General features: G+C 52.1%; 1 protein-coding gene across 1 annotated transcript; it reads right to left on the minus strand.

Annotated features, from left to right (window-relative positions):
• Positions 1 to 2,967: 2,967 nt before the first annotated feature.
• Positions 2,968 to 23,990, minus strand: LOC149329207 (uncharacterized). Its single transcript, XM_089559201.1, has 3 exons — positions 23,963 to 23,990; positions 3,494 to 4,035; positions 2,968 to 3,183 (listed from the first exon to the last, which is right to left on the minus strand). The coding sequence occupies exons 1-3, from the start codon at positions 23,988 to 23,990 to the stop codon at positions 2,977 to 2,979; spliced, it is 777 nt and encodes a 258-aa protein (XP_089415327.1). The 3' UTR covers positions 2,968 to 2,976.
• Between the last annotated feature and the right edge of the window lie 281 nt (positions 23,991 to 24,271).

Here is a 24,271-nt window from a genome sequence, read left to right on the forward strand (position 1 = left end):
CGAGTCGCGGGCTACCTCCCCCGAGGAGAGGAACACGACTCCTGGCACCTTACAAGCCGGGACCCACTCCACCTCGCCCAGCAGGTCCGACGCGAACGCCCCGAAACGCAGAGCCTTGCTCTTGCCCCTGTTGAGGAGGGCGCCGGACAGCTCGCTGTAACTGGAAAAAAGCCGTACAAACGCTACGAAGCTGTCCGCATCCCTCAGAAACAAGGACACGTCGTCAGCGTACGCTGACACCTTCACCTGGCCCTGGCCAGGCAAAGGGAAACCGCAAATCGATGGAGACTCTGCTACGCGACGCAAGAGCGGGTCTAAACATAACACGAAGAGCATAGGTGACAGGGGACAACCCTGGCGAATACCGCGCTCTATCCCGAATCGTGCGGTCAACGCTCCGTTGAAGAGCAAGCAAGCTGTAAGATCGGAGTACAGCCGCTCCAACCGCTCTACGAACTCCGGCGGAAAGCCGAAAGCTCTGAGAACTCTAAAAAGGTATCGGTGCTCGACCCGATCGAAGGCTTTAGCCTGATCGAGAGAGACAAAACAACCCGGAATTCCTGTTCTCGAGGTGAACGTGAACAAGTCACGCGTTAGTGCGAGAATGAATGAATGAAAAACTTCATTGTACAACAAGTGTTCTTTATCGAAGAGTAGGCTGCAGGTCTGCGCAGGGCTTACAAGCACCGATAAAAACTTACTCAACCTCTTAGCCAGCAGTGACGCCACGATCTTGTAGTCTGTGTTTAGCAGAGTGATCGGGCGCCACGCCTGCGGGTTAGATCGACACCCGCCGGGCTTCAGGATGAGCACTACGCGGCTCTCTCGAAAAAACTCCGGCCTCTCGCCGTCCCTGACGAAGGCATTCACCATCCGGAGGAGGTGATCCTCCAGGACGGTGTAAAACCTAGCATAAAAGCTGATGGGAATGCCGTCAGGGCCTGGAGCTGAGGCGGCGTTCATGCCCTTAACGGTGGCGAAGAGCTCTTCGGCGCCTACGGGAGCGCTCAGCTGCGCGCCGAGATCGCTCGGTACCTGCGGTAGCGTAGCGCAGAAACTACGGAGGGAGTCCGTGAAAGAGGCGTCGTCCTGCCTTTCGGCCTCGGAAACAAACAGCTGCGAAAAGTGACGCGCAAATGCGTCAGAGATGTCAGCCGCGCTGCTGCTCCTGGTACCGTCCGGCAAAACTGCCTCCTCCACGCGGGCCTGTCGCTCCTCGTCAAGGCTACCTGCCTGTACTTGGCGTAATACGGTCGGATCGGAAACCGGTCGGCCCTGTACGAGCGCCCTACTTGCTGTCCGCGATGACTGACGCAGGAGTGTGTGGTAGCGCGCCTTCAAGATGTTCAAGTAATCGCGCATGGCGAAAGTAAGCGGCGCGCCGCGCTGCACGGCGCGTATACGAGCGAGGGTGATGTTAATTTCGCCAGTTATTCGCCTACGGCGTTGGCGCCCTTCGGTGATAAGGAGCGCGCGCCATGCCGCTTTTCGCTCGTCCCAGGTAATGCGCGTCGCGTCGCGTCCACCCGGGTTTCCCAGCGCATGTTCAAGGGCTATCACGCTCGACCTATCTGTCAGCAGACATGGGTCCATACGCCACGCTTCCAAACGTAGGGCGCGCTCGCCTATGTCCAGTACTGCTGACAGTGGTCGATGGTCGCTAATGCGCGGTGTACCCGGGGGGAACGCGAGCACATTGCAGGCCACCAATAAACACTCGAGCTCTCGAGGGAACAAAAAGTTGTAAATTCTGCTCGCTGAGCTGCCCCGCTCCCAAGTTCCACCAAAACAACCATCGTGAAGCTTAACCCACGCGTCGGTCAAACAAAACTGAACACAAATATCCCGCAGAGACCGGGCCCCGGCGTAGGGTCGCCCCTGGCCTCGAGCGCGAACGTCTCGTACGGGATCCAGAACACAGTTAAAATCGCCAACGATAAAGCAAGGGTAGCAATCTATCAGAAAAGAATCTAGCGAATCAAAGAAGCTAGAAGAGTCGGAGTGGCGGGCTGGCGCGTAAACCACCAACGCTCTGACGCGCATTCCACCGAGAAAGAAGTCGACCGCGAGGGTGCGGGCGTCGACGCCGTAGGTGCAATGCGTGCCAGAGCGAAGGGAACTATCGACAAAAACGACGCCAACACCGCACGAAACAGAACAGGTTAACGAAAAAAAAGCTTCAACACAAAAACGAAACTTAAAATCAGTGACCTCGCGTGGGCAGCGTAAGTTACACTCTTGCAAAAATAGGATGTCGACGCCCTGTGCGCGGGCGAAGTGCATCACCTCTCTCTGCTTGTCCGGCGATCGAAAGCCCTGAACATTCAGGGAGAGGAGATGCATTAACGCCATGATAGTGAGACAGGGTGCCGACGTAGTGGTGACACGTCTAAGTAGCCCCGCCATGAGCGGAGCTGGGTGCGGACTTTTTTCGTGGGGCGGGGCAGCGCCATCTAAGCTATAATATGAGCTATCCTGCCTGGCGTGCTTCCCCGCGAGCTTACCCGTGTCCATATCCTCAACGGGGGGCGCGCGCAGGTCAAGTGGCTGGCTCATCGACACTGAAGCGAGCGGTGTTCCGGATGCCGACTCCGACGCGTCGGGGGCGTGCGAGGCGGCCAGGCTGGTGGTTCGTCGCCCGTCCTCCTCCCCGGGCGGCGGTCGACGGGGCGCACGACGGGGCAGGCCCTGGTCGGTCGACGTGGTGAGAGCCGCGCACTGCTCACAGGTGAGGTCCCCCGTGAGGCGCAGCACAGAGCCGCTGTCGATGGGCCCACCCTCCTCGGTCGAGGAGGTGGAGGACTCGGGAGTCCCGGCTCACCTCGTCAGCCAAACCGAAAGGTGCGAGCGACTCGGGAGAGAACGCCCCCGTTGTGTCGGAGACGGTCGGGAACGAGGGCGAGCCGAACGCGAAGAGCTCCAGGGAGCCCTCCGCCTGCGCGCCGGCAGCCGAGGTGGTCGGGCTGCCTGCAGCAGTCACTGCGGCTGGGTCCTCCTCAGGGGTCTCGGCCAGATGGTGTTCGGCCTGGACCTCCTTGGGGGTCTCGACCGGGGTGGTCTCCACCCGGTCCACCTGGGGGCCGTCGGCAGGGCGGTGCGCCGCGGTGGGCTGCTGCTGGTCGTCGGCAGCTCCCTTGGGCAGCTCGGGCCGGGAGGTCGCTGGTTTCCTGGCGGCAGCCGCGTCTGCGTAGGAACGCGGCCGCAGGCAATCGGCTGCTGCGTGGGGGCCGCCGCATCGCCGGCACGCCGCTTGGCATCCGGCCGTATCGTGACCAAACGCCTCGCATCGCGAGCACCGCGGCGTGCGGCACGTCGCGCCAACGTGGCCCTCCTGCCCGCAGCGCGAGCACACTTTCCGCACGCCACGATAATCACACATGGCGCGGTGGCCCAGCACCGAGATGAAGTTTGGCACGGGTTTGCGCATTTCCATGCGCACGAGGCGCTGGCCGTTGCCGACGTGCCGCCGGCCCTTGAGAAATGGGTGGCTCACCTCGAGCACTTTCCCGTAGGGGCTGAGTGCCGAGGCGAGCGAGGCGTCACCCACGAAGAGCGGCAGCCGGAAGACGGTGATGTTGACCACGGCTGGACCCACGCAGGCGACCGGGACAGGGGTGCCGTTGATGTGAAAGGCCCCCTCTGCAATCAGCTTCTGAGCCCCCGCAGCCGAGGCTACGGCGACGCAAAACTTGAAACCCCCTTGGTGCTGGAGGGACTCCAGCCCCTTGGGGCCAACGACGGCCTCGATGCCGTCGACAATGTCGTCGGCCGAAGCATCGGTTTTCATCTCGAAGGTGAAGCAGTGCGTCTTCGGGGGAGGCGCTCGAAAAGTCGGTCCTCCGGGGGGACCGGTTGACGCCATGCTGGTGCCGGGTACGGGACCGGGTTCGGTAGGCGGGACGCTGGTGGGGTGTGGTGGGCCGCGGACAGCACCTCCACCAGGCTCCTGGGACGGCAGGGGGGCGGCAGGAATTCCCGGGCAGCCGGCCGTTAGCCGGGCGCCCGGGCGGCGGTCCTCCAGGGGGGCGACGCCTCCTGCTGGGGGCGGGTTGACGGCGTCCAGGGGTCCGCTTCGATTCGGGCTGGGTTGTGCGGCTTAACCTACAAGCACGCTACATGCCAGCGAGAGCGCGAGCTGGAATGCGATAAGACTAAGCGCACGCAGCCACTGTAAAACAGCAATAAACAGTTCGAACAACGCGTTGCAACATATTCATGGCATCTACAGACCCCTAAGGTTACCTACGTCAACATTTCTGCGCAGTCAATGGTGGCAAGCTTTCACACCTTCTTCGTCGCCAACCAGCGCACTATTTTAAGTTGATGAGATGCAATTGGTGCACAAAATACTAAAAAATAAAAAACAAATCCGTCAGATTTACAGCAGTGCCACTTGAAATCATTCGCTACAGTAAGTTTTTTATCGACTTTTAACTGCCCCATAAGGGTACAGTGAATTGTTAAATACATTTTTATGCTTCCGCATAAAATTCGAGAGTCGTGGCAAAATTGATCCCAAAGAAACTAAAAAAGTCCGAGGGGCCCTTTGTTGACCTAAATTGTGGTGGTGGTGTAAAACATTTATTTATACTATATACAGAGGTATTGCTTGGACCGTGCCTGAAGGGCCCGGCCCTCACAATCACTAGGAGGGATTCCTAGTCCGGGACCCCTGTGGCCTCCGCGGTGGCCCGGGCTCTTGTCACCAGGGCTCGTTGGTCCTGGAGAGTTGAGCAGCCGAGTAGGGCAGCCTCTCAGTCCTCTCGGGTGGGGTGGGAAAACAGGATTGCCAGGGCATGCCCACACCATGTTGTACATATCCGCAAACACTTCCCCACAGTGTGGACACTGGCCCGAAAAGGCCGAATTGTAATGTTTGAGCACTGCCGGGCACAGTACCGCGTTGGTGTAGAGGCGAAGTAGCCAACGCTCCTCTGCCTTCTTGAGGCCTTTACAGGGGGGGGGGGGGGGGGGGGGTATCGGCCGTGAGCGTTTTGATAAATGTGTCATTGATGTGTGGTTAAGATGTGTGTCTTTCAAAACTGCCAAGGAGTCCACAGAACGCCATCTCCCGTTCGGCTGTACGCCTTGCTCGTCGGTAAATAGGTTTTCGAGGAAAGGAAATGTATCTGTCTCGCATATCTCGATGGACACCTGAACCTCGCCGTAAGGGAAGGGAGGAAGATGGGAGTAAACGAAGACACTGTATTCACTAGACTCGCCTTTGTTCATTCTAAATCATCGAGCTGGCATGGCGGAGTGGATGGATGGAAACAACTTTATTACACAAAAAAAATCTTCCAGGGTGGTCCCCTACTGGTCCAGGAGTCCACGGGCTTGTGCTTCACGTAAACCCCGATCCACCAGCCGTTTCAGGCCGGCGGGCTGAGCGGTCCGTAAAGTAGCCTCCCAATATTAATGGATGAGTATCTGTTCTCGCTTCGGCGAGCGCGGCTTCGGCCGCTTATCTGTTTTTTGAGCAGCGTCCGCTCCGGCGGACGCAGTTGTTGCTGCGACGCGCGTCTTTCATTTGCTCTCTCTCCTTCCTCTAATCTTTTAACTCTCCTCTATCTGCACGTGGCAGCGGTGGTGGCTTGGATCGAGCCAGTAGCAGGCCCGTGCAATTTCCTTTTCATCCTTCTCTCAGTCACAACAACAACAACAACAACAAGAATGAGTGGGAGTGAGGTTGGGCGGTACTGCCTTTGGGGAAGGACATTCCCAAAGGTAGTGAAAAAGTGTGGATCTGGGCACGCCACAGGTGGTACAATCAGGAGAAAACGTGGGGAGAAAGCATGAGAGACGGTGGTGGGAAGTAAAACGGCGTGTCTGTAATTGTCGCCATGTGGCGCTGGATGAGGGCGACAAGGTACTGTAGGGTGGTGGCAGTGTCATACGGCTCAGTTTCTAGAATGTTGTGATTTGATGATATGTAGACAGGACCGATGGGGCCTCTTTCGCAGGGTTGGGTGCTTGATCATCCGGGGTCCGGGAGGAGAGCTCTCGGGCCAGCGCATGAACGCGCTCATTACCGGGGAGAGAGAGAGAGAGAAAACTTTATTTACACAGGAATTCGGGGCACGCCCCAGGGTCCCCGCACGACCCCACTGCACTCAAGTGTTTATGTTCCGAAGGACCATAACACTGGCAGCACGGCCAGTGGCGATGGTCTGCACGGCCGGGTCCTCCGAGCGCAGCAGGGTCTCCCAGTCCTCCCAGGTCTTGAGGTTCTCTAGGTCCCGCGGGGGAGGAACCGCAGGGCAGAGGGAAAGTATGTGGAGGGAAGAGGCGAAGGGTTCTGGGCATAGAGTGCATGCCGGAGTGGGGAAGGAGGGATGATAATGGGCTAGGCTAAGGGGTGAAGGGAGTGTGTGTGTCTGTAGTCTGCGCCAGAGTGTTGCGTGTTTGTTATCTAGGGAGGGGTGGGGCGGGGGGTAGAGCTGGTGTAAATCTCTGTGCGCCTGGGTCAGCTCACTGAATGAGTGCATGCGCTCCTTCGTGAATCCCCGATCAGAGGCCACCTGAGCCCGGTTTAAAGAACCTCGGGCTAAAAGGTTGGCGGCCTCGTTTCCGGGATTCCCGGAGTGCACGGACACCCATATCAGCTCCACTTGGCGGGGCGGGGGTGATTTGGGCGAGTCCAGTATGCCAATAGCAGGGACATGGACTCGGCCTCGAGCAAAATTTAGAATTGCAGTTTTAGAATCGCTTAAAATGTACCGGGCTTCCGTGCGGGTGATAGCAAGTGCAATGGCGGCTTCCTCTGCAGCTTCTGGGAAGGTGTCTGGGGGTAGAGGTAGTGTGAGGAGGGCGGAAAAAGAGGAGTCCACCACAGCTGCTGTCGCTTCATCACCCGCGCAGGCAGCGTCCACCATGCGGCGTCCGGCTGGGGGCCGTACGCTCGATGGAGTGCCTTCGCACGGGCTCTGCAGCGCTGCTCATGGTGGGACGGGTGCATATTCCTCGGGAGCGGCCTGATGAGGAGCTCTCGGTGAAGGGATCGTGGGATGGTGAGGAGGGTTGGGTCGTTGGCCGGTAGTTTGATTCCGAGGGTGTCCAGGATATACCGACCTGTGGAAGTTTGTGTGAGCCTGACGTATTGGGCCTGTCGGTGGGCCTCCACCAGTTCCCCGATCGTATTGTGGAGGCCCAGGCCTAGTAATCTGTCTGTGGGTGTGTTGAGGGGAAGGTGAAGTGCTACCTTGAATGCCTTGCGAATCAAAGCATCCAAAGCGTTTATGTCATGTTTGGATAGTTGTAAGTATGGGGTAGTGTACAGCACACGGCTGAGGACAAAGGCATGAATGAGGCGACATAGGTCGCGCTCCTTCATGCCTCTGTGACGTCCCGAAACCCTTCAGATGAGGTGCGATATCGCGCCTACAACCTGCTTGAGTTTCTTGAGGGTGGTGGTGTTTTTGCCATCGTTCTGGATGTGCAGGCCCAATACACGGAGGGTTCCAACCTCAGGTACCGGGTCACCATTCAGTTCAATGGCAATGGGGGAGGGGGGCAGCGGTGGTTCTTAAGCCGGATGAGGAAGAGTTCGGACTTCTCTGGGGAGCAAGACAGTCCGATGGTCCGCGCGTAATTTTGGGTGAGGGTGGCTGCTTCCTTGAAGGTGTTCTCTATGTCTCCGTCACTGCCGTGAGTGGTCCACAGGGTGATATCGTCGGCATAAAGAGTGTGCTTCAGGTGGGGAATAGTTGCCAATTTTCGGGCGAGGGGGATGAGGGTAATGTTAATGAGAAAGGGGGAAAGGACGGACCCGTGAGGGGTGCCGATACTCTGAAGCGTGTAGGAGGGGGAAGACAGAGGGCCGAAGTGTATCTCAGCTGTGCGGTCAGTGAAGAATGCTTGAATGTAGGCATACGTGCGCGCGCCCACATTCAATGGGGATAGGGCAGTCATGATCGCCGGATGTTCAATGCGATCAAAAGCTTTGGAGAGATCCAAAGCTAAGACTGCCTTGGTGTGACCCGGAAGAAGCGGGTCGAAAATGTCGTTTGAGAGTTGCAGCATTGCGTCCTGTGCGGTTAGATCAACGCAGCGCACATCAAAGGCGCGTTCACCACGAGTGCGGCTTCTGCTCGTTCATTCGGCGCGGAAGCTATGGTGGCGTTCGTGCATCGGGTTTGTCGAGAACGATATACTGACGAACTATCACTGCAAATTGAGTCCCGCGCGTTTCGGGAAAGCGCCTGGCATCGCTTTCGCTTGGTTTGCTGCTCCACGCATCCGTTTCACTGTACGTAGCATCAACAGCATCACGTTCAAAGGACGGCGAAACCCGCATATATGGACGTTGACCCAATAACACTATCAGGTCATACCCTTAAGGTGGAGCTGTACGCTGTACGCTGTACCCCTGTACGCTGGAATATAATGGTCTTGAGTGCCTCCTAAATATCTTGGTGTTCCGCTTCGTGCCTTCAAATCAAGTGCGCATTACTGGAGAGAGCAAGTTCCGGCCGTTGAGCGTTATGCTAAGACTTTTATCCCGAATCGGCTTTGAATTTTTAGTCCAGCCCAGGCTTGCAACACCTTTCTGGCAACAAGAATTGATTACGTACTCCAGGTCCTTCTATGCGCCAGACATTACATACAGCGTTTCTATCGTGTATTTGCGACGCTTACTTGGTCTTCGAAATTTGAGCCCCTGCGGCGTAATAACCTTTCAGGCCTGTTTGTTCAGGAGGACTGGGCCTAGAGCACCTGTATGTGAGACAGTTGGTTGCCCGTTTCTTCTTTTTTCGTGATTATTCCAATCTGATTATTAGAGCATTCTTGCAGGCTAACTTCATGACTACTTAAGAACTTAGCAGTTTTTTCTAATTTTGCTGAACGTCCCGGTTTACTAGGCTTTACGCACGAAGTTTATGCCTCCGAGGGATTTTTTACAGTTCAGTTTTCTAATGAGTACTTGTATTTCTGTTTCGATCAAAAATCTGTTCAAGGATTTCATAACGATCCTCTTCCCGCCTCCACTGTATCGTTCTGTCTACTTTCGGCTCATGGGCCATGATCTTTTAAAGCGAGTGCGTAAATGCCAATTTCTCCTTGCACGAAAACATTTTTCTATAAATTACACACCAACACTTGGCTTGATAGGACAAACATTTTTGTGTCATCTGTAAACTGCTGCTTGTGCAATGTGCCTGAAAAAACTGCACATTGTTTTGTAGACTGCAAAGACGCGATTTTGTTTTGGGAAGAGCTGCAAAGGACGCTAGAGAAAGATTTTCTCCTAAATTCCTACAGTGTGCGCTACTTTGTTGTTTCTCAATTGGACTCGAAACCCTATAATATGTTTCTTCTAACTGGAAGTCGTGGGGGAGGCAGAAGCAGCAGTGGTTGCCTCTCAAACTCTTCGCGGCCGCCTTTCGGTATCCTTGGCGTGTTTAGCATGTTTGGCATCCTTGGCAACCTTGGCAGCTTGTCATGTCGTTTCTCGAATTTCCAGGACCGTCGGTATACTAGCTAAATTCAAAAATTTCTTACCTCCTGCTGTTAAATTTCATTTGTTTAATGCGTTATTTATGTCTAATGTGAACTACTGTTTTCTTGTTTGGGGTAACACTACATTTACAAACTTAAATCAAATTCAAATTCTACAAAAGAAATCCGTTCGACTAATCGCAGGTGTGGAGGCAAATACACACACCAGAAGTCTTTTCACGAAATTCCAAATACTTTCCATACATAGCCTTTATTATTTCACCTTGGCCAAAAGATATAAGCAAGATCTTCATAGCGAGGACGCTCTTGTTCCATCCATAGCAAACTTAAAATTAAGAGAAGGCAGGTTGACGTCCCGGTCTCCAGAAATTTGGAAGGTTCCTTTTTTGCGTACAAATTTTAGCCGTCAAATGTTAGAGTATTCCCTCCCATCGTTACTTAACTATCTGCACAGTCATAACATCAATTTAGAAAATATTAGCATGTCAATGTTGAAGACTTTTTTTTCGTCATAATAGAGATGGTACCTTCACTAAGAATTGTATAATGATGATGTATATTTTTCTGCTCCTTATATATGTATTGTGCTTATGCTATCTTCTGACATGAAAATGCAATATTCTTATTTTGTTATTTTGCTTCAGTTCGTGCAGTGGCTTGGCACATTTATTTTTTTTTGTGTGTAAAGTGTGTCCGGAAAATTAATCACTACATATGTAAATACGTTGCGCAACCGTTGTATGCCTTGTAAAGACGGGCTTGAACCTCGTCAAGTGAACTATTTTTCACTTTTGTTCGAGCCCCTACCGCTTTGACGGAAATCATATCATATCATATGTTTAGCCTTCGTACTTCTGGCTAAATACTCAGCATGATTCGCAACGTCAGCTGGATGATCAGACTCAGCCTGTCGTCTACGAGACCATCCCGACGGCGTAGACGGTCCCGGCCGAAAACTGCGAAAACTGGCGAAAACTTCATGGCGAAAACTGCGAGGCTGAAGTTTGTATTCAGGCGAGAGCGGCACCGTCCGCGCTGCGGCAGCCGATGGCTGTATTACTAATGAAATGCTATGAAACCTGGATGACCTGTCAATAACAGACATCACTGAACTTTTATATGCCTATTACAAGGTTGGTGTCCTTCCTCCAAGCTGGAAGCATGCCCAGGTTATCTCTATTCGAAACCTGGCAAGAAATTAGAAATGGGATGGCCACGCCCCATCTCCGTTACCTCTTCCCTAGGGAAAGTAATGGAGCACGTCATCCTAAATAGGTTGAACGCATATGTGGAAACTGATGAACTTATGCCTCATACTGTGATCTAGTTGAGACTGGGTCTGTCTGCACGAGGTATCGTGTGGCAGATACAAATCGACATCCCCCACCAGGCGTCAGTTAAGGCTGCTCGAACTGTTCTTTGGCTGGACGTGAGTAAAGCCTCCGATAATGTTTCGCATGCTGATGTGCTCACTAACCTGGCAGGCATAAATGTAGGGACATGTACCTATAATTGTATTGCTAATTTCCTACAAGGCAGGACTGCAGAGATCCACCTGGGAGAAGTCAAGAGCGGGAGTATCAATCTTGGTACGAGAGACACTCCACAAGGAGCAGTTCTGTCTCCTTTTCTTTTCAACTTGACTATGCAAAATCTGCCGCCGCTATTGGATACCATCCCGCATATTAAACACGAAGTCTATGCGAATGATACCATGATCTGGACAAACAGCATATCGGACGGAAAAATTTGCGGGGCCCTGCAAAGTGCTGCAGAGGTCGTTCAGACTTTTGTGCAACAAAACGGCCTCACCTGCTCGTCCAAGTAATCTGAGCTCCTGATTATTCGAGGCAGAACGAAGAAAAATGGACGAAAGAACAGCACGGAGAACATAAACAGCACTGTGGTTGGGAGTCTTCTGCAGGAAGTCGCGGTTATAAGGTGGTTAAAAATGTTAATCCAGCGTAGGGCGCACAATGGCGAAATCATCAAGAGATTACAAACGACCGCCAAACTTACAAAGCGCGCCAAACTGCCAGACACCTTAGGATAGTAGCCAAAAAGCATCGTGGGATGGAAGAGAAGGATTTATGCATGCTAACCCAGGCTTTTCTTGTTAGTCGAATTAGTCCTTCACACACTATCAATCTTAACGACCAGGACTCTGAACAGTGTCATATGTACGGAGTACAAAAGTGCTCTCGGACTGCCCAAATTTGGCAGCACTGAAAGACTTCTAGGGTTAGGAGTATATAATACCCTTGATGACTTCATTGAGGCCCAGAAGACACCACAGATTGAAAGGCTCTCTTGTACTGAGGCTGGAGACACATACAAAGCAAGCTGAACATTAATCCTCGGTAGGCCGAACGCCACTTCCGGACGTCTTCCGAAATCAGTTAATGGTGAAGCCAATACCTAAGAATATACTGCGAGGTAGATACGATGGGTGACGAACAGCGAGAGCTTATGTGTGGAAAGTCGAGTATGACTGCAATCCCCATGCGGTATATGTAGACGCAGCTAAGCAAACCGACCACACATTGACAGTATGTGCTGTGTACTGGGAAGAAAGAATAATTAACACGGCTGTGGTTACAGGAGCCTTAGTTTTAAAAGGCGAAGACATCGAACCACACCATCATAAGTGACTCCAAGCGGGCCATTACGAATTTCTGCAAACGCGCGGCAGGAGCGGTAGCCCGCATCTTGCGGGGTTGCACTCCACAACATTTAATGCAATTGGTATGGGTCCCAGCTCGTTCAGGGAACACGAGGAACGAGGAGGCAGATCGTATTACCCGAGGTCTGACGAACCGGGAGATCAGCCCTTCATACTCGGACCCCCCCCCCCCCCCCCCCCCCGGGGTGAAGCTCTGATCACGTACCAAGGCATAACTAACTATTATAAGGTTAAAAGACGGATTTATCCGCCTGCGCATGCGGACCATAGCAAAGCAAAGGCCACGATGCTAGGGAGGATCCAGACTCAGTCTATTCTAAGCCCCCACGGGCTATCGTTTGTCAGGAACGGGGAGTATACGCCCGCATGCCTAAATTGCCAAGAATTGGCAATACAAGAGCACATATTTTGGGGATATGAGGTCAAGCTTTCACCTCGTATGCTACTGCCAGCTCCCTCCCAAGAGAGCTGGAATAAACTGATGCTGAAGCAGACGACAACACAGCAAGCTCTTTTTAACTGGACCTTGGAGGTCACCCCTACATAGGCGTCACACTGAGGCAGGTTGGCCCCGGTCAACAAATTATTGGCAATAAAGATGTTTCTCTCTCTCCCTTTCAACAGAAATGCAAGTCACGTGGTACGTGACGTGGCTGACACACCTCCACTGTTCCACTCCTCCACTTGAAGGTCAAATGCACCACATCGATGACCTTGGCTCCACGAGGTTAGTAAAGCTTTCGCTTTAAAGTCGTAGCGGTGAGCCAGTGGTCTGAGCATCCGCCTCGCATGCCGGAGGTGCGGGGTTCGATCCCCAGTGCTGCCGGGCACCCACCGGTGACACAATGGCTACAAGCTTACCCCTGGCGCAGTGCTCAGCTTGTATTGGGTGAATTGCTTGGGATATGGCTCTTTCACCATGCCCTCAGAAGACGAAAATAGACTGTGCCATAGCAAGCTTTAGCCCCAGATTCCCTTGCGCCACAAAAATTCGATCGTCTTCACCATCTGGCACTTGGTAAAGGTTATACTGAACACGCGGCATGCCCTCGAACTAGGAAATTTAGCGTTCACGGACTACATGAAGCATTACTAGGCTTGCTAGTAATGCTTCATGTAAGCATTACTTAAGCATTACTAGGAAAACATTACTAGGCTATTACTAGGAACTAGAAAGAGATATCATCAAAAGTGTGCTTATAATTGAAAGAAGATCATGTGACGATCCGGCCCAAAAAACTTGGTGAAGACCGGATGACTAGTTAATTAGAGCCGAAAATGTGCAAAAATTGGGAGTGGCCAGGGTAAAAGTGGCACCAAATTTGAAGGGTGTAAAGAGTAGTACCACATGGAGTACGACGTGTCCAGAAGTGTGGGCAGAGCCAACGCGCGGCGCCATATTTGAATGTCCGGAATGTTTGGTTTGGATTGGTTTATTGCGGTTTAAAGTCTCAAAGCGACTCAGGCTATGAGGGACGCCGTAGTGAAGGGTTCCGGAAATTTCGACCACCTGGGGTTTCTTAACGTGCACTGACATCGCGCAGTGCACGGGCCTCTAGAATTTCGCCTCCATCGAAATTCAGCCGCCGCGGCCGAGATCGAACCCGCGTCTTTCGGGTCAGCAGCCGAGCGCCGTAACCACTGAGCCACCACGGCGGGGCAAATGTCCGAAATGAATACTGAGATCAAACGAGGGAGAATGTGCTGTTAACCGAAATACAATCGATACTTCATGATTAAACAAACGTGGAAATCAATTATTGGTGAATTAAGTTGAATTAATGCGATTACAATGTGAATTAAAGATACATTGGAGTGAATTAAGGGTGAATAATGTCAATTAATTGAGAAATAATTTTGAAGTAATGTGAATCGTGCGATTACAATGTGATTAATGTTGCATTAATAAGGTGATTGGTTTTGGTTTACCAACCAAGCATTAAGGTGAATCAATGACGAATTAAGTGAATCAAATGCGCATTAGGAATCGTGAATTAAGGTGAAAGAGCCATAATATGTGAAAATAGAGGCAAATAGAGGCGACGAGTGCCGACGAGGAGTCAATGATTGGACAAAAACCTTCAGGGGGCACATTGTTGACCGTTAAGTGCGGTGAGGCGAAAGCCTTAAGCGTGGTGGTGCTGCTTGTGTCACTGATGTGCGGTTATGTTGTTAAGCTTCGCCTCTAACAGGGGAACAGAGAGAGAGAGAAAAAGCTTTATCGTACAAGGAATTCGGGGCACGCCCCAGGGTCCCGCAGGACCCCACTGCACTCAAGTGTTTATGTTCCTAAGGACCATAACACTGGCAGCCCGGCCGGTGGCGATGGTCTGACGGCCGGGTCCTCCGAGCGCAGCAGGGGCTCCCAGTCCTCCCAGGTCTAGAGGTTCTCTAGGTTCCGCGGGCGAGGGTCCGCTGGGCAGAGTGAAAGGATGCGGAGGGAAGAGGCGAAGGGTTCTGGGCATAGGGCGCATGCTGGATTGGGGAAGGAGGGATGATAGTGTGCTAGGGTAAGGGGTGAGGGGAGAGAAGTGCTTGGGACTAGGCTAGTTGGAACATCTTCTCATAAATGCTGCGCTGCTTAGTTGTACACGGACAAAGAAACTGGACAAACGCTGAGGTTAAGCGCAATCTACCAACTGAAGTTTTATTCCTTGGAATAGGAAAAAAGGAAACACCAGCTCACGACGTAATCAGAGGATTGTGAATGCACATAAAACACTGCACTGTAACAGCAAGAAGAACTATGGAATGAATCCCTGACAATAAGAACATATAAAAATAACACTTTATCTAAGCCCAGGATGAAATCGCACTCAACCCCCCTCCCACCGAGCGCCGCGCAAATAACAGACACGCGCGGCTGATTCTCATGCAAGTGTTTTGTCTCTCCGCAACCTGCTGGAAAGGGCTACGGAAGGGGCGCTAACGTAATCACCTTCTTTGCCAGAAACCATCGAAAGGCCTCAATTACCTCACGCTTATTCTTTTCAGTTGCCCGCGCCAAAATAACCGCGTTTTGGAAATATGGGCTGCACTCGTGTTTCAGGCAATGGTTCGCCAAGTTGTCTGCACTCTGTAGGGAGCGACATTTCCTCCTGTGCTCCAAAAGCCTTTCATTAAGGCATCGCCCAGTTTGCCCCACGTAGCACTTGCCGCAAGAGAGGGGAATTTTTTACTCGGAGACTAGAACTGAAGGTATCTTATCACTATTCCCGCGTGCATATCATGGGCTTCAATTCACGTCAGAATGCCCCTCAGATTCCCAGCTCCAATTTTTGGATATCAGTATGGTGTTCTCAAGCGACCACAGGTGTTGGTTTTATGAAACGAGAGGAGATAAGGGCATACTTTCTTTTGCATCCGGGCACACCAAGCTTGTAAAAAGAGGCATCGCGATGTCCTGCGTGAAGAAGGCCCTCACTAAGTCATGTGACCATAAAATGGAAGAAAGCTTGCTTATCCAAATGGGCCGGCTTGGTTCTTCTGGATACCCCTTAAGGCTTTTAATTGCTGTTGCTGAAACTTGCCTAAGAAAGTAAAGAATACATCAAGAGCTTTCGCCTCCGAAGCAAAGTGATGGAAAGAAGCTTTTCGCGGTCTCCCTTATGTGCATGGCATTTCGCACCGGCTGAAGAAGATTGGGCAGAGGTTTGATGTGAAGGTTGTCTTTTTAGCTCCTTTAAAGTTTAAAGGCATCTGCAAAAAAGTTAACTAGGAAGCATCTGCAGATGAGAAAAGTGCGTGCGGCGTTAAGCATGTTTCGCCCTCTTTTCCATGCTCTAAGGGGGTAGTTTAAAAAATTCTCCTCTCTTGCGGCAAGTGCTACGTGGGGCAAACTGCGCGATGCCTGAATGAAAGGCTTTTGGAGCACAGGAGGAAATGTCGCTCCCTGCAGGGTGCAGAAAACTTGGCGAACCATTGCCTGAAACACGAGTGCAGCCCATACTTCCAAAACACGGTTATTTTGGCGCGGGCAACATAAACGAAAAAGCGTGAGGTAATTGAGGCCTTTCGGATGGTTGGTTGGTTTATTGGGGTTTAACGTCCCAAAGCGACTGAGGCTATGAGAGACGCCATAGTGAAGGGCTCCGGAAATTTCGACCACCCGGGGTTCTTTTTCGGATGGTTTCTGGCAAAGAAGGCGATTACGTTAGCGCCCCTTCCGTAGCCCTTCCCCGCAGGGAAATAGATATGTTGCGGAGCGACAAAATACTTTCATGAGGATCACCCGCGCGTGTCTGTTAGATGCATGGCGCGGGGGGGGGGGGGGGGGGGGGTTGAGTGCGATTTCATCCCGGGCTTAGATAAAGTGTTTATTTTCATATGTTCTTATTGTCATGGTTTCATTACATAGTTCATCTTGCTGTTACAGTGCAGTGTTTTATGTGCATTCACGATCCTCTGATTACGTCGTGAGCTGGTGTTTCCTTTTTTCCTATTCCTAGGAATAAAACTTCAGTTAGTATATTGCGCTTAACCTCAGCGTTTGTCCAGTTTCTTTCTCCGTGTACAACTAAGCAGCGCAGCATTTATGAGGCGGGGAGAGAGTGTGTCTGCAGTCTGCGCCAGAGTGTTGCTTGTTTGTTATCTAGGGATGGGTGGGGCGGTGGGTAGAGCTGGCAGTGAGGCTCCGCGACAGCGTTTTGCAACGCTTCGAGGCAGTCCACACAACGCCATCGCCAGTTCGGCTGTACGCCTTGCTTGTGGGTAAATTGGTTTTTCAGGAAAGGAATTGTAATGCCTCGCATATCTCAGTGGACACCTTAACCTCGCCGTAAGGGAAGGGAGGAAGATGAGAGTGAACGAAAAGACCGCATTCACGACACGTGCCTTTGTTCAGTCCAAACCATCGGTGGTGGTGGTGGTGAAAACATTTATTATTTAAAACGATCTATGATCGAGACCGCCATGGACCAGATCTTGACGAAGGTCAAATCTGCCATCCCCGCGCTGCTCTCAAAACACATCTTGGACAACCCCCGCCTCCTCCGTCGGACGGGGCCCATTAGGGACGTATCCCGTCCTTCAAAATTCAACCGTCTCATTATTGATTCGGACAATGAGGACAGTTGCCCCGCTTCTTCCGTCATCACCCCCTCGATGGCACAAGTAGCTGGCTCTGGGGCAGCCAATACCTCCTCCTCCCCCCTAAAAATTTTAAATCATGGCGAGACACCTCAATCAAAGGAGTTCCGCCATCTCCAATTCGGCCGTGTCCACTTCAATAACACAATGGAACTGTAGAGGCTTTAAAGACCGCACTAAGCGGGCCAATTTCCGCCTCTACCTTGAAACCTACGAGTCCCTACTAGCCGTGGTTGCCCTCCAGGAGCCAGGCCTGGGCGCCACACTTTCAAATTACACGACGTTCCAACAGGATCCCGCGTCTTGTCTTCGCGTTCACAAAGCCTACACAGCCAACTTAGTAGATCTCGATCTCCAGCTCGAGTATTCTTATGTAATGGTGACTATCCGACTATCCTACCACTCCGCCACAAGGACCCGCCGTTGCATATACTCAACGTGTACTGCTCTCCCAAACTTAAGCGAGTGACTTTTTCGGACCTCTTTAGCCGTGCGCTAAGAGTTGCGGGTCGCGATCCCCTGCTGATTGTGGGCGACTTTAACGCTCCCAGTCAGCTGTGGGGGTATCGCAAGGAGGAGTCGCGCGGACGTAAGTTGGCGGAACTTGCGTCCACGTTGGGCCTCACCCTCCACACGGACCCCGTCCACCCAACACGGCTAGGGAATTCTGTGACACGGGATACGTGTCTGGACTTAACCTTCACTCGCAACATACGACACGCAGACTGGCTCAACACCGAGGAGACCCTCGGTAGCGACCACTGCATCCTTAACACTACACTATGCACACGACCCCTCAAGCGTCCCAGAACACAAGCCCGTATCCCAGATTGGACGAAATTCAGGCAAAATTTTCACACACTTGATAATACACCCATTTCGGAGCAAGGATACCAGGCATGGTCCCAACAGCTGCTGACACACCTTTGCTCGCATGAAACACACATCCAGCTCTCAGAGGCGGTCACGGACGTGGATAACCACCTTCTACACCTCTGGGAAGCCCGTCGCAGCCTCGTCCGCCGTTGGCGGCGCCAGAAACATAACAGAAAGCTTAAAGCTCGAATTGCCGAGCTTACCAAGAAAGCGGCAGAGTACGCGGCCCAACTCGCCGACTCCAACTGGGTGGATAGATGTAACACGGCCGCGCGACAAATGTCCAGCCGCAACACGTGGCGTCTCTTTCGAGCCCTAATCGACCCAACCCAAACACGAACAGAAACACAAAAACATTTGCAGCGAGCCATGCATGCTTTCCCTGGCAACACAACTCAACTGGCACAGAAACTTCGGTACCAGTATCTGTGTACAGCCCAAGACGCCCGTGGATCTGCGTACTCTTATGCAGGCAAGGAGAACACGGAGCTGGATCAACCTTTCCAGCTCCATGATCTGCGGGCGGCCCTCGCCAAAATGAAACGGGGCACTGCGCCAGGGAGGGATAAGGTCACCGTCAAGCTTTTGACGAACCTGCCCGACTTGGCATACCAGTCCCTCCTCGCCTACATCAATGCAATTTGGCGCGGGGACACCCCCTTCCAATTGACTGGAAAACGGCTCTGGTCACTTTCATCCCTAAAACAGGCAAACCAGTTGACACAGATAACCTCCGCCCCATCTCTCTCACCTCTTGTGTGGGCAAACTCATGGAGACGATGGTGCGGGATCGGTTATCTGCATATCTTGAACACAAACATGTATTTGCGAGCACCATGTTCGGATTCCGCCCACACAGATCCGCACAGGATGTCCTCCTGCAACTTAATCGGGAAGTCCTTGACCCCCTCGAATGCCCCCATAATGACCGGGTAGTACTCGCCTTGGATCTCAAAGGGGCATTTGACAATGTAACACACGCGATCATACTCACTAACTTAAGTCAGACCGACTGTGGCCTCAACACATTCAGATACATATGCCAATTTTTAATGGATCGTCAATCCTACATCCGCATCCAAGATAGAGAGCATGGTCCTTACCTACTCGGCACGCGGGGAACCCCCCAAGGTGCGGTACTTTCCCCGCTGCTCTTCAATCTGGCTATGATGCACCTGCCGGCACAATTGGATGGTGTCGCCGGCGTGCAGCACGCCCTGTACGCCGATGACATAACCATATGGGCCACGCAGGGCAGCACAGGAGACATTGAAACCAGCCTGCAAACAGCGGCGACGATAGTAGACCGCTACGCCCGCCGCTGCGGTCTTCAATGTTCCCCTCAAAAATCGGAATTTGTGCACCTCCGCCCCTCACAGAAGTGCGCAACTAAAATCTCTCTTTCTCTTGAGAGTGGTCCCATACGCGAAAGTGACGACATACGGGTACTAGGACTCTACATCCACAAACCATCGAGCTGGCTTGGCGGAGTGGTTAGCGTGCTCGTCTCGCACTCCGGAGACTGGTTCGGTTCCCCAACTCGACAAATTTCCTGCTCGTTTTATGCGAAGCATACTACTTCAGCTACCACTTCAGCCCTTCACCGTGATTATGCGCCTCCAAATCACGTGATACATGACGTCACACCACGTGACACGATGACGTCACGACAGTAGAGAAACGGGGGCCCACCTCGCGCCGTCGCTGTGGTTGTGCGCCTCCAAATCACGTGATACATGACATCACACCACGTGACACGATGACGTCACGCCAGTGGAGAAAATGACGTCACACCACGTGACACGATGACGTCACGACAGTGGAGAAACGGGGGCCCCCTCGCGCCGTCGCTGTGGTTGTGCGCCTCCAAATCACGTGACACGATGATGCCACACCACGTGACACGATGACGTCACCGCAGTGGAGAAACGGGGGCCCACCTCGCGCCGTCGCTGTGGTTGTGCGCCTCCAAATCACGTGATATATGACGTCACACCACGTGACACGATGACGTCACGACAGTGGAGAAACGGGGGCCCACCTCGCGCCGTCGCTGTGGTTGTGCGCCTCCAAATCACGTGATACATGACGTCACACCACGTGACACGATGACGTCACGATAGTGGAGAAACGGGGGCCCACCTCGCGCCGTCGCTGTGGTTGTGCGCCTCCAAATTACGCGACACGATGATGCTTTGCATTCTCCAGGCTTAACCAAGTTAAGCCTCAGCCACTTTTTTATTCATTTTTCTGGTCCGACTAGAAAGGTTAATTCGGGTAATTGGTTAATTAACCAAACTCAGTCCCACTTACTTGGAGCATCACTATACCATCCCTTTAATTGGTTGCATGGTTACTAGGCAAATCACCATTTTTTTTTAACAGTATCGCCTGACGCCACCACTCACTCTTGAGAATTTTGCATATTCTCCTGTTGTGCCCTGTAGACGGACGTAGCCAGCCACAAAGCGCTTGTACATCCATAGGACAGGTATAGTAACGACAATGCCACGAAGCGGTGCGTGCTCGGCAGATACACACGGCGATGACGGGCGAAAGTACAGCAGGGTTTGATAGATCGAGATTCTGTTTGTCTACTCTATCTCGTCCTGTCGTTTAGCGCTGTTTATATGTACTTTCGCCATGGAACACTAACTCGCCCAATCTTCCGTTCTTCTAAAGAACCATTTGCCCCGTTTGAATTTGGCGCACTGTGACGTCGCGACCAATTGAAAAGCGTCACATTTCTGTCGACGACTCCTGCTTACAACGATGAGACATTAAAGGCTTCCGTCTTAATATGTGTAGCAGCTGCGTTCATTGTCGTGCATTACACTCTGGCTTCACCTCAAACAAGCATGTAACAGGCGTTCAGGGGAATTTCAGAAATCACACGTGATGCACAACATCCGCATGTCACGCATTCTGAGCCGACAAGCAGTAAAAAAAAAGTAGGTTGCAAAGTACTGCAAATTGAGGTGACTACGTTAAAAAAAATAGATTGCCATGAATCATATCGAATAACACGCGGCGTAGTAAGAGAAGGGCTTCAAACAAATATGAAGAAAGAATTTTGGTTATGCAGTTAAAACTGCGGCGACTTTTGGGCTTCGCATCCATTTGGCGTACTGTGCGAACTTTTAATGCTATTTCAGCAAAACATTCGTTCTATCGCTAAAAAATTTGCATATTTGGGCCACTAGCTCCAGCTCCAGCTAAACCACACCTCAGGTGGGTATGCCTTCGAAGTGTCATTTTCCTATCATCGGGACTTGCAACGAAATCAGGCGGACAGTTATAACAAACACGCAACACTCTGGCGCAGACTACAGACACACACTCTCCCCTCACCCCTTACCCTAGCCCATTATCATCCGTCCTTCCCAATCCGGCATGCGCCCTATGCCCAGAACACTTGGCTTCTTCCCTCCACATCCTTTCCCTCTGCCCGGCGGACCCTCCCCCGCGGCACCTAGAGAACCTCAAGACCTAGGAGGACTGGGAGACCCTGCTGCACTCGAAGGACCCGGCCGTGGAGACCATCGCCTCCGGTCGGGCTCAGAAACATTAACACTTGAGTGCAGTGGGGTCGTGCGGGGACCCTGGGGCGTGCCCCGAATCCATTTTACAATTAAATTTTTCTCTCTCTCTCTCTGTTAATAGCTAGCCAACGCATGATGGGTGGTAGGCAGCTCTGACCAGCTTGGACGAATCGAATAAAAAAAAAGTCAGCGAAGGAGTCCGGACAGCAGCCTACGCCAATGGGGTTCCGGACTAAGAGCTCTAAACGCCGCTACAACCTCCTAAACAATCTCATTAAGATATTGTTTTACGACCACTATCGCACCACAAAAAAATAAACTAGTTTTAAGAATTAAAAGGCACACAAAAAATTCAGGGGTGCACTTTGTTGTCCTAAAGTGCGGTGAGGCGAAAGCCTTAAGCGCGGTGTTGCTACTTGTGTCACTGATGTGTGGTTTAGATGTTAAACTTCGCCTCTGAGAGTGGAACGCGATAGCGTCTTGCAACGCTGCCAGGGAGTCCACAGAGCGCCATCGCACGTTCAGCTCCACTCCTTGCTCGTCGGTAGATTGCTTTTTGAGGAAAGGAAATGTATCTGTCTGACATATCTCGCTGGACACCTGAACCTTGCCGTAAGGGTAGGGAGGAAGATGAGAGTGAACGAAAAGACCGTATTCGCGACACGTGCCTTTGTTTATTCCAAACCATCGAGCTGGCGTGGCGGAGTGGTTAGCGCACTCTGGAGACCCTGGTTCGATTCCCCAACTCGACCAATCTCCTACTCGGTTTTATTTATGTTTCTGGTACGAGCAGAAAGGTTAATTCCTTAATTGTCTAACTAAACTCAGTCCCACTTACTTGGAGCATCACCATAATGGTTGCATGGTTACAGCCAAAGTACTATTGGCCCCGTTTGAAATTCGCGCAGTGTGACGTCACGACCATTTCGTCCAATTGCAAAGCGTGAAATTTCTGTCGACGACTCCTGCTTACAAGGATGAGGCATTAAAGGCATCCCCCTTAGTATTCTCTCTCGGTGACCAACTCAACTCATATCTGCGGAAATAAATGTGCGCTATGGGATGTCAGTGCGCGTTGAAGATCCCCAGGTGTTCGAATTTATTCCGGAGCCCTCCACTACCAACCTCTTTCTTCCTTTCTTCTCTCCATCCCTCGTTTATCCTTCCGTTACCGCGGATGAAGTTATTCCGGAGCCCTAAACTACGGCAACTATTCTTTCTTCTTTCATTTCCTCGTTATCCTCCCCTTATGGCGCGGTTAGGGTGCCCACCAAGAAACGGGAAACGGGTCGCAGGCTCTGGCTGCTCCTGCAGAACCTGGAACTTACTGTGCACAACACGTTTCAGACGCCTACGCGGATCACCAACACTGTCAGTATGGACACCAGTCCGGACCTGATGCTGAGCCGCTGCATCCGCGGCGTCACCTGGAACAGAACACAACACACACTGGGCAGTGATCGTTACATTATACAAATCACTGCCCCGCACAAACCACCACGTCACACAAATACAACACACAAACACATTAACTGGGATGCCTTTCGCGCTGCACGCACCGCCCTCCTAGACACACCCATCGCAGACATCGACGCATCGGTGCAGTCATTCAAGCATGACGTTCACCACAACACGCGACACATTGAAACTACAACCGAAACCACTACCCTCGACACACGCCTAGCCCACCTCTGGGAGGCTTATCACAGCCTCTTCGAACGCTGGAAAGGCAACAAACTCAACAGAACGCTTAAAAAGCGGCTGGCCGCGCTGCAGACACAAATCCAACAGCACTCTTAGGAGCTCTGCCGATCTAACTGGGGACAGATATGTGACGGCATCGCCGGAAACCTGTCCAGCAAACGCGCATGGCAACTCCCCCGACACCTCATTGACCCCGCACACACCAAATCAGCAACACAGCACTACGTGACACGCCTCACACACGAACACATTGACGATCCTGACACCCTCGTAGACACACTTCAAACCATGTACACCTCTCTAGGCGCCCCCACACCTTTACCCACTACACAGGACAAGCAAATCCCACACTCGAAACCGACATCACGGAGACGGATGTAAGAGCGGCCCTCCTGATTCTCTGCGCCAACTCCGCACCTGGTGCAGTCCAAATCAAAAACTCCATTCTCCGTAATCTGGACGACCGACCGATCACCCAGATTACGAAATACTACAACCAGTGCTGGAGGGAGGGTAGCCTCCCGCAGTCATGGCGCTACGCGAAGGTAATATTCATACCCAAACCCAACAAACCACTTACCATCCAAAACCTTCGCCCAATTTCACTAACCTGGTGCCTTGGGAATCTCCTCAAGCATGTTGTGTTAGCGAGACTCAGAGGTCACATGGCGGACAACAATCTTTACCCGCATAGCATGCTGGGATTTCGCCCCCATCTATCGGCACAGGACGCCATGCTGCAACTCACACACGACATTTTTGAACCGCTTCTTCCAGGTTACACCAAGGCAGTCCTAGCTTTGGATCTCTCCAAAGCCTTTGATCGCATTGAACATCAGGCGATCATGACTGCTCTATCCCCATTGAGTGTGGGTGTGCGCACGTACGTCTACAATCAAGCATTCTTCACTGACCGCAC

Source organism: Amblyomma mixtum, chromosome 9, assembly GCF_055824585.1.
Source record: "Amblyomma mixtum isolate Tamu chromosome 9, ASM5582458v1, whole genome shotgun sequence".
Taxonomy (NCBI): domain Eukaryota; kingdom Metazoa; phylum Arthropoda; class Arachnida; order Ixodida; family Ixodidae; genus Amblyomma; species Amblyomma mixtum.

Bases quoted from the DNA above. Each gene is read 5' to 3' on its own strand.
- LOC149329207 (XM_089559201.1), bottom strand. From the start codon at position 23,990: ATGCTTGAGGAGATTCCCAAGGCACCAG. The intron at 4,036-23,962 runs GTTAGTGAAATT...CGCCCCCAGCAG, and splicing joins GGAGATTCCCAAGGCACCAG to GAGGCGTCGCCCCCCTGGAG. The intron at 3,184-3,493 runs GTGAGCCACCCA...GTTCCTACGCAG, and splicing joins CCTACGGGAAAGTGCTCGAG to ACGCGGCTGCCGCCAGGAAA.